This window comes from Seriola lalandi, unplaced genomic scaffold, assembly GCF_002814215.2.
Source record: "Seriola lalandi dorsalis isolate HSWRI2012SDOR001 ecotype SW California unplaced genomic scaffold, Sedor1 jcf7180002052652, whole genome shotgun sequence".
Lineage (NCBI taxonomy): Eukaryota > Metazoa > Chordata > Actinopteri > Carangiformes > Carangidae > Seriola > Seriola lalandi.
In genome coordinates, this window is record NW_019523205.1 from 5300 (window position 1) to 16329 (window position 11030).

The 11030-nt window shown below is 41.2% G+C and overlaps 1 protein-coding gene across 5 annotated transcripts in view; it reads right to left on the reverse strand.

Moving 5' to 3' along the window:
• Window positions 1-446: 446 nt before the first annotated feature.
• Window positions 447-11030, reverse strand: part of usp2a (ubiquitin specific peptidase 2a) — a 41174-nt gene continuing 30590 nt past the window's right edge. For 4 of the 5 annotated variants that reach the window (XM_023400553.2, XM_023400554.2, XM_023400552.2 and 1 more), the window contains 11 exons: window positions 7502-7552; window positions 6050-6173; window positions 5587-5698; window positions 5275-5385; window positions 4561-4625; window positions 4138-4241; window positions 3703-3783; window positions 3527-3605; window positions 2803-2907; window positions 2574-2694; window positions 447-1924 (listed from right to left, as the gene is read on the reverse strand). In XM_023400553.2, the coding sequence (XP_023256321.1) occupies window positions 1840-1924; window positions 2574-2694; window positions 2803-2907; window positions 3527-3605; window positions 3703-3783; window positions 4138-4241; window positions 4561-4625; window positions 5275-5385; window positions 5587-5698; window positions 6050-6173; window positions 7502-7552 (1038 nt within the window). In that variant the 3' untranslated portion in view covers window positions 447-1839. The remainder of the gene's footprint in view (window positions 1925-2573; window positions 2695-2802; window positions 2908-3526; window positions 3606-3702; window positions 3784-4137; window positions 4242-4560; window positions 4626-5274; window positions 5386-5586; window positions 5699-6049; window positions 6174-7501; window positions 7553-11030) is intronic. The other variant, XM_023400555.2, reaches the window with a different exon arrangement.

Sequence of the window (11030 nt, forward strand, 5' to 3'; positions counted from 1 at the left end):
TGAGAGGGGATTCATGAAAACAAAACGGTACCTGTCTCTGCGGTGTTAAACTGATAAGAGAGTCGTTTGAGCTGTCAGCACTTAAGATGAATTATATCACTCAAGTGTGAGTTTACTTCAGTTCCATAACGACACTTTTAACAGACGGACGGCACTTAATCAACTTCAGGCTCTGGTTATTTCATATAAGAAATTCCTCTTTGTGATTGGATACTACACCAATCATCTGGATCTGTTCACACCACACTCATGTATTGTTTTTACTGTTAAACTGTCATCATGATGAGTTTCCTGTCATTGCACATGTGCTGTTCCTCACCTGTCCACTAGTCGCCACTGTAGTTTCCCCCTTGAAGCTCCACAATCTGTAAGTGACCATGTCTGAGTCAAATCTTCATGTGCTGATAAAAGTTAAACCAAAAAAAGACAAAGACTCAAAGTAAAACCACTGTTTTGTTGACTTTTATTCATATATATATCTATATATATAGATATATATATATTTATATACTCATGTGTTTGACTGCCACTGTTAAAAAGTGTGACTCATCACATTATCACCTGTAAGCATAAATAATAACTTTTTTTTCTCTCTTGAAACCTGGTAAATAAACCAACTGAAAACAGTTATGGGTCATTTTCAGCACCATTGAATAGTACATTCTCTATATTGCATCAGAATATAAAAATATACAGATATAGTGTTTGTTTTTTTTCTTCTTTAAAACATTCTTTCCGTGTTGTTCAATGGCATGAAACAAGAGAGGAAGAAAAGACCTCATACTGACGATGAGGATTGTTACCGTTATTATCGTCTATTTAGTTAATCCTTAGCAGATCCGCGCTGGACTGTCCATTCATCCATTCACAGCACTTTTAAAACATCAGTAGCAGCCACACGTGGGAGAAACAAAATTAAATAAAACACAAGTTAGAGGGTTTGTCCTCTGAAACATGTAACGCTCACAGTGCCACTGGCCTCCCCAGCCACTAAGAGAGAGAGAGAAGAGGTGAAGAGGACGCTAACAGAGACATGGGAGTGTTGCAGTGGAAGGGAGAGCCATGAAAACCAAGCAGGCCGCTGTCAGCTCTTCATAACCGGGACCAGTTCTGTTACAGTCACACTCTCAGTTTATTCATAGTCCAAAGTGGTGGTGATGATCATGATTCTCATGGTGCTGGGGTAATAACCGCCCACCCACCCCCCACAAAAAAACAAAACAAAAAAAACAACAACATAAAAACAACATAAATTCAAAGCAGAAAAAAAGTCAAAAAAATGCAACAAGTCAGTTTTAATGGTTTGAGGCAAACGAGAAGATCAAGACGTGAAGAGAAAGAAGCGAAGGCGCAGTCAGGAGAGTTCAGTTTGCAGTGCATAGAGAGGGACTTCTGAGATGGAGACCGATTCACCGGCTGGTCGGTCAGACGGGATTATTGCCGTGTCAGCCTCGCACACTTACACACTCACACACACACACACACACACACACACACACTCACACACACACACACACAGTAAACACACACCTCCACCCAGAATGAGCAAGACACAAGAGTAAAGACAGAGAGAGAAAGAAAGCAGGGCTGGTTGATCAGGTTCCTGTGGTTTCCAGAGTGTTCCCCTCTCTAGCTCTCTCTGCGGAGAGACGCAGCCTCCAGGCTGGTAGAGGTGTGTACCTTCATACGTGAGTGTGTGAGTGTGTGTGTGTGTGTGTGATATATGTCCAAATACAAGTCCACAACAGGCCTGGCTCCACCATCACTCTCATTTTCCATCCATCCGTCCATCCATCAGTCAGAGTGGTGCTGCGGCCCGTCGTCGTCCTCCAGGAGGCTTCACATCCGCGAGGAGGAAGCCAGCTCGTAGAACAAGACGTAGGCGTCACTGCTGCGCACTTGGCTGGAGGACATTGGCGTTACTCTGGAGAGAGGAAGAGAGGGGAGACAGGTCAGAGAGTTACAGTGAAGACAGAGTCAGGTCATAATTTAACCCTGAGACAGGTCTTCAGGCGTCTATAGAGGGAAAATCCAAACTGCATATAAAAACCATGGACTACTTCTTCCCCTGATGGGAGTCACTGCGTGATGTATAGTTGTTATTTTCACAATAACATCAGTTTGGATGACACTGGTACAACACAAGTGTATTCTGAAATCCAGACATATTAATTCTGTATATGTGCTATATACTAATCATCACTGTTTTAGCAAGTAGCAAACAAAAACTGAACACACAGAAACTGTGACTTCAGAGAGTGACTGCCAATCACACTTGTATATATTCATTTTTTGTTTGTTTTTTCTATATCTATCTGTTGGAGATGCATTGTGGGAGAGGAGTGCTGTACATAATATATGTAACATGAAAACAAGTTTTTTTTTGTTAACAATTCTAATGAAAAACTCTGCTTGTGTTTATGAATGTGCTGAAGGCAAGAAAGTGGAGATGAAATTCAAATTCAATCAGCATGAATCAAGTGTCACTTTTCAAAAATAGTCGTGCATCTTTTCATCATGATGAAAACCACATTAACAAACTCTGATGTCTTGATTGGACTGTTCAAACGTACCTGGAGTCATTGAAGGTGTACCATTCTCCCGAGTTGGGGTTGCGACAGTAAGCTGTGTAGTGACCGCCCATCGTGGTGCCTGAGTGGTTGGACACTGCGTACAGGTTGTACACTGCATTTACTGCAACAGAGCACAAACAAAAACAACATTTCACCCCACAGTTACTAGTGCTTTATACCAAAATGAGTCTCTGAAGTATGACACATTTAGAGTCTACAATCTACTTACTGCTGTTTTCGGAGGCAAACTCCCGCAGGTCGAGATCCTTCATGGGGAAGTTGACAAAGGTGGACAGTTTGCTGGTTCTTCGTGCCTCAGAGAAGCGTTTCAGGTCTGGACAGGAGGCGGAGTCAAGGACCAACGACACTGTACACCATGCAGCTTTCAATACATTAAATCAACATTTTGTACAGCTACATACAAGGTTTCTCACTGGGTGGAGGTCTCAAAATATCCCCACAGGTCACCGAAGCTTCAAAATCAGATATGAGTCAACAGCTGATTTGACAAAGAAATTAGAGCCAATTGGAAGCTCAGATAAACATTTGGTCATTTCGTGGATGTCAGTGCTCATTACAGCTGATTATACTGGACTGAGTGTTTCTCTTTTAATAATTGTTTTAACATTGTGAAAGCAGCAGGTCCAAGACGCCAACATACAGTCATTTTTATTCTACATGGACGTTAATGAGCTGATGTTTCTACAAACTGTTTGTAAACCACACAAAAATAGTTTTCCCTCTCACTGTTCATTTATACCAATAGGAAATAATACACACTATTAATGCTCTGGCAAGTCTCATAGTAATTCTTAAACTACAGTATCTGTATAATAATCCATAATCCAAAATCCACGCACCAGACACTAACATGCTCTCGCTGCTTCAGGCTCACTGCAGATGCATGAATGAACACGTCAGTATCAGACACCGATGTCCAGAGGAAAGGATACGCAGCACTAAGATCTTGGGAAACTTCTGTATTGTGAACTTCTTTGTGCATCTCCTCCGGGCTTTACACCTGTAGCAGGTCTGTGGAGAGGAAACATGGGAGACGGTTCAGTCACTGTTTACAAGGAGCTGGTTTCAATCCAGCAACCCCCCAGCTGGATCTCGCACTGATACCTACCGGCTTCTCGTCCCCATCCAGGACGTCCTCTTTGGTGAAGAGTCGCACGCAGTCCATCAAGCTCACCTCACCGTGGCCCTTCTGGACACAAACATAGATGCAATGACATTAGCACGCACACAAGGGAACCACACAACACACACACACACACACACACACACACACACACACACACACACACACACACAAAGCAAAGCACAAACAGAGACAAGGAGGAAACCGAGAAGCTCGTGTTATGAGCTGTGATGTGAACTAACAGAAAAAGTTCAGATCATCATGAGAAACAAACAGAAAGTCACATCTGTACCACTGACTGTGTTGATATTTGTGTCTGTTAGCCTTCTCAAACATGTTAAGTCTCTGTCGTCTATGTGTATGTGTGTGTGTGTGTGTGTGTGTGTGTGTGTGTGTGTGTGTGTGTGTGTGTTTCCTAACCTTGGCGATAGGTAGGGAGAGATCCCAGAAGGGGTCGAAGACAGTGGAGCAGAAGCCACAGTGGCTGCAGGTCAGAGAACTCTTCAGCTGTCCCACAAACAGGTCTGCAGGAGGAGGAGACATGAGGTCAGATAAAAACCACAGATCTCTGCATCGACTCACAGGCTGTGAAATATATCAAGAAAATCTATCTGTTGGATGGAGTTCTGTTTTTCTTGTGTTTTTTTATTTGAATGTTATTTATTTTCTAAATCGGTGGAGCTTTTTGTTTAAAAAAATGTAATTATATACAAAAATATAAATAATGTTTTTAAATGTTTTAAAACAAAATGATCTTTAAATACATTAGAAATGTTTTTTTACAAGAGTCTGGTCTGGGTGTCTGTGTCAGAGCAGGGAGAGAAAGAAGTGCTTCCTACTCACCCACGACCTTACTGTCTTCTCTCTCCAGGTATTTACTCCACATCTTCTTCCCTTTCTCTTCATCCCTGAACATGGAGCAGAGATGAAACTGTTTAGTTTTAATTATTAAATACAGAGTGACTGAGAGGAAGACGGAGGAATAAACACTGATGAAAACACTCAGTTGTCCTGACACAGTGAATGGACTGACAGTGTGATGGATTATGGGCCTGACCTACTTTATTCTAAACATGTAGGAGACAGAATGTGAGAGTAGTGGCTTATAAAGACACTTTCCAAAAACAGTGTCAAACCTGAAACAGATTTTCAACCTGGAAAAACATTTTTTTTCTCCATTGTTTTGGATATTCAGGCAGAATGAACCTGTTTTGAGGGCAATGCTGAAATGTGCAGAGATTAACTCTGACCCTTAAACAAGCTGCTGTTAGATAACTGTCAATTATATCCAAGAAGAATTGGAGCATCAAGCTGATCTGGGCCCAGCGACACAACAGCTCAACAAAGGAGGTGAAACTGTCGCACACAGACTTAAATTAAAGCTTAATGATGAAGAATCCTAACGATGTGGCTCTGTTTACATTCTCTATACCATTGCAACATATTTCATAATTAAAACAACAATATTCCTGGTGTGGCACAAACAAATTTCCCTGTTTAGGTCTCCTCATCCTGGCCGCTGTTCATCAGACAGAGTTTGTGAGGGAGATTACTTACGGCAAGTGGTCAAAGTCCTCCACAGTGCCTCTCGGCCTGACGGTGACCCTGTTGACCTCATTGTGCAGCCCGTCCAGGAGGAAACGCAGGAACTCCTGAGCGTCCTGTTGGCTGCAGGACACACACACACACACACACACACACACACACACACACACACACACACACACACACAGCCAGTCAGAACTGAAAATATCAGCCACTACAACTGTATTCTGACTTAATGTGATCTTGCAGTCACTTCTCAGGCAAAAACTAAATTCAGAAAAAGGTCTGGCAGCAAAACGTAGTGAAGAAAGTAATAAAACTTACTTGTATCCCACAAATCTGGGAGCATATCTCTGGATCTGAGTTTTGAATTCAGACGGGCTGACTGCTTCACTGCTGGACGACGTCCACATGGTCTGTATCAGCTTGGCAAATTCTATCAACACAAACACTCAGGTTACTCACACGCTGAGATATAAAACGCACTTGGCTAATTCTCCAACTGTAACTAAGCGTTCAGGTTTGTCGGTGAACTGAAGGTGCATCCTCACTTTCCTATCTCATGTCAGATTCTCATACAGAACCAAACACTTAAAAAGACCTTGAAAAAAAACATAGTCACTTTCAGAACTACATAATAAGAACTACTTTGTCTATTTTGCTGACACGTGTTATGAGAGATGTAAGTTGAATCGGGAGATGGAGAGGGAATGAGCGTGTTGGTCGTGAGCAGCTGTGAGGAGTTTTTAGTCTGGACTCTAGGGGGCCTGAGTGACACGTCTCTCACCTTCCATGAGGGCTGTGTTGGTGCGGCTGTTGTTGTTAAGGTCTCTGCGGTGCGAGTTGTGCAGACAGTAGTCTCGCAGGCTGTGTGTGTTGCTGAGACACTGCAGGATACTGTTCATGAAACACTGCAAGGAAAAAACAACAACATCACAAACACTTTAACTCCCGTACAGATGAAATAACATCCAGTTCAATCCTTCCTCATTCATCAATGACTCTCATTTACACTCAGAATAACTGCTGTTTTTGTAGGGTTATATTTTATCTGTCCTTCATATGTGTTTGCAACATACATAGTGAAATATCTGTCTGTTTCTGTGCATTACTTACATTGTTATATTCTTACAGTCTACTTGAAAATATACAATGATTAGCACAGGCTCACTGTAGCTGAATCTAGCAAATTAAAGGAATAGTTCAACATCAAAAGACACACTTATATTTGCTTTCTTGCCAAGAGTTAGAAGAGATTGACACCACACTCATGTCTGTACACTAAATATGTAGCTACAGTACATGGAGCAGGTTAGCTTAGCTTAGCATAACGAGTGGAAGCAGGGGGAAACAGCTAGCCTGGCTCACTAATGAACACTTTGATGTTGTTTCTTTACTCTGGGCAAAAATGGAAGAGTAAAAATGACAAGTTAAGCAAGTTTATTGAGGGAGGGTGACTCAGCTGGTTGCCTGGCAACCTCACAGTGATGACAAGTCTCCTGGGAAACCAGTGTGACAGTCTAAGAAATAGTCTTGCACATAAGCTCGTGCACATAAACCCACAATATTTTCATTTTTACACTTGTTCTAAACAAACGAGATGTTTCCTCTTATTCCAGTCTTTATGCTAAGCTAAGCTAATTGGCTTCTGGCTCAGACCTCATACTAAATATACAGACATAAGAGTGGTATCAATCTTATTTAACTCTTGACAGGAAGTGAATAAGTGCGATTCCCTAAACTGCTATTGGTCTGTTTCAGTACAGTATTCAGGTGTGGAGATTCCCACATACATCCAGACTTTTCCTCAGACTACGTTTCCTACAGATCTGCAGTCATGTATCAGCTTTAAAACTTAAAAATACTCCTGACAACAATCAGCCTACAGATTATACAACAGTCAGTCTCACATATTCACGATTACCCGTGTATAAGTACTGGGTTTGAAGAAATATTGCACACACACATACACATGTGTTGTCAAAGACACTGCAGTGTCTGTGTATACACTGCTCCCATCACGTGTCCTCATGAGACACGTGCAGTTTGGTAAGATCAAACCAGTCAGAGAGAGAGAACGAGTCCTCGCCAGTCCACAGTTCAGAGCTCTATGATTAGATTACACTACACACACACACTGACAGCCTGGAGCCTGGCAGAGACTCCGCCAGGTACCAACAAACTGCTGTCGCTCTAACACACTTGTGATTCTGTGTAATGTGTTGCTGCTGTTACTTACAGTGTTTCCTAGGTTCTTTAGTCCCACCAGGCCTTGGGCACTCTTTGAATTCTGAAAGACAAAGGACACAACATTTAGATGAAACTAATCCAACTTGTGATTTTCTCACATGACACCTAAATTCATTTATTTAAATTCACCCTGGAATAAAGAGATCTTGTCGTACCACAGTCTCCCAACCATCATTTGGAGTGAATATATATATAATATAATATTCAGAGCTTGGTTTTTATTCTCTGACCAATAAGACTTGAAAGATAAATATAAATTCAATGGCCATTTCACATTCCATGTGTATGAATGTTATTATAACTTGAATGTTTGCTTGAGTTCATCAGTAAGGGATGACTACAGTAGATTTTAACTGAACTCAGACTGTATCCAAATAGAATTAAAATGATGATGATTTTGAAGCTTTCTTTTTCTCTTTCCCTTTGCTTATTCTGTTGTAGTTAATATATATAATTAATTATATATTATATATTATATTGTGATTATTTTGATGGATATTGGGATTGCAATATGAGTTCATGTAATTTTTGCATTTCACCTTGACTGAAAGCAAAAGAACATGTTCCCTCACATCTGGAGAATATGATTTGCAGGCTGGGGGCGTCTCTGTAGCAGCATAAACGTTTCATTTATGGTCTGTTGTGACCCATTTTACCTTTATCAAAAAATTGCAGCTCCTGCGATTTTTGATTTCGTTAATATTTCGATTAATTGTTCAACCCTAATGGGAACTAATTCTATTCAGCTGTGACGGTATTTGTAGTTTTGTTACCCTTTAAATCAAAATATTTGAAGCACATAAGTAACGTGATGTATTGATGATCACCAGAGGGGAAGACTTCATTAAAAAGACTCTTTAAAATATTTGAGAAAACAGGTTTTCCTTCATATAGATACAGTAAACTCTCACATAGTGACACCATGAGCGGATGAAAGTTGTTACACCTCGTCAGCTAACACAGACTAACTCATCACTGTGTTTTTCCTTGTGTTCATTTTCCACTGAATTACCCAGGACTGTCTTGTACATCGCCACCAGCTGTTTTCTATGTGTTTCAGGGTGTGTGCCTTAATGATTTTTACCCCAGGACACTGAATGTGTGTGTGTTGTGTTTCTGTCGAGGAATGACAGACAGACAGGAGGTTTTTTCCTGGTGAGCAGCATCTTTAGAGAGGAACTTGTTTTTGTTATCTCGCAGTCAGTTCCTCTCTTGGTAATCACTCCCAGATGGCAGAGATCTGATCAACAACAGCAGCAGATAACATGGAATCACGGTACCTTCAGGATTATCTACACTGTCGCTCTTACTGTTGCAAATTCTCTCTGTGTGCGAGAAACGTACAACATTTTAGCTCGGCGAAACACAACAGATGGCAAAAGAATATTATCACGCTTTTCCAAATCTTAAAATGGCAGAAAATGCTTTGCAGAACTTATGTCATCACTTGCCGCGGTTAACTTCCATTACATAAGTTGAGTGGTTATATAATTGCGTAGCTACAGGAAGAAGAAACAAAGGAGACGTGGGTGGATAAGGAATGCACTTGTGCCCTCAAATAAGAAGCAGAGGCAGCAGAGACAATTACGCTTAAGAAAACACAAGCTATGCCAAATTTACTTTTCACATCATTCCATCAACTAGAACCACTGAACCACAATCAACCCCTGTCAAAGGAAGTGTCATCTTTTTAATATTTTTGCTAATGGTGCAATAATAATCAACATTCTCACCGTCTGATCCTCTGTAAAGCACATGAGGAACAGTAACTGTGAAATAATACATTTACTTTAAAGAGGAAACCAATAAAATAAAATAAAACGTGGTAACTAGTGGCAGAGAAACTAACAGCCTGGTAACTCGAGCTTGTGTTTTCTAGGAAGAGAGCAACTCTGCAGGGCCAGCAGCTTAACACCAGTTACCTGATCTCACTGGCAGAGGAAATCTATCTTACCCACATACTTCCTGTTGCCCTCACCTGTGGCGAAGCTAGAGCACATTCACAGAGTGTACGAGGTATCAGGACCACCATGAAAAAGACTCCAGGGTGAGACCGCACGAAAGCTACGATCATTTAACTGTTCAATGGTGAGGACGATGGTTTTCAGAAAGAGTCTTTAAAGAAAAGGGACATGAAACCATTTATAATAAGACATTCAAACAGAGAATCCACAGGTATGTGACCGCACAGTGACCCAAAGTCTTCATATTCCAGTTCTAGCCTTTCTGAGCACAATCAAAAACAAAGTCAGACAATGCAAATATCATCTACAGTACATGATTACAGAGGCAGCTCATACGTACTGAGCTCTGTAATCCCCACACCCTGGATGTGACCTGACAAGCACCACAGTTCAAAAACACAGTGTAGATTCTTTTGCATACACGAGTGACCACAGCCTGTACATCTGATGACCTCACTGACCCGAGGGAGTTGTCCTTTGTGTCCTCCTAACCCTTCACATCGGTTCAACCGAAGCAGAATGTGTTCCAAGAAGCTGGAGTTGCACTAACACAGTTCTACACTGATAAAAAATGAGCTTTTCATTACTGATTAATGTGTCAGTTGTTATTTGCTGATCAACCTAAAGAGCTATGACGTATCAAAAAAAGGGAAAATGCTGTCACAATTTTCCAGAGCACAACCAGATTTTTTCAGATTGCTTGTCTGAACGACAAAAAGTCCAAAACTCAAAGTAATCCAATTACAGTGATATAGAACAGAGAGCAGCCACATTTCACACTCGGCCACTTACAAACAGCAAATAAATGGCCATGTTATTTCACTTAAAGCTGCATTAATGTTTCTTTTGTGATGTGTTTTAGGCCCTAGCAGGTCCTGAGTCTCTTCCCCTGCTAAATGCTTCACTATGTTCACCAGCTAATTGCTAACTTTCGTTTGGTGCTGGTTTCTAGGAAAACACTAAATTTGCCTCCTGAAAACCAAAGTAAGCACCTGACGAGGCGCCAAAAGGTGTATTTTAATTGTGCAGCTTTAAACGTTTAGCTGACGCTTCAGTTGCACTGCAGGTTTAGAGACAGAACAGTGGACTTGACAGCACAATTCAAAGTGAGCAGTCCTGTCCTGAGCTCTGCTGCTGGCCTTCTGGAGGTTTGCATGATGGGAAGCATGTTCGTCTGTTCCTCAGTAACGTGAGCCTGCAGCTTATCTAGTTATGAGCACTGATACAGGAAGGGCTTTTTACTATTATATAAATAACCTCTGCCATCTGTCTCTAATTCACCAGAAAGATAGAGTCAGTACAGCAAAAAAAAAAAAAAATCTACAGTTTAATTATCTATAGCTTATCTAAATCCTCTGTTCTGTAAATTCCCCTGCAGTGCAGGAAACGCTTTATTAGCCATGGCCACGTTACGTAAACATGCAGACACTTTACAGCTTCACTATCTCAGCGACGACTCTGTTATGACAGGATGCAGCAGAAATCCTCTCTGGTCACCTCGAATTTTCTTTCATAACACACAAACACACACACACACACACACACACACACACA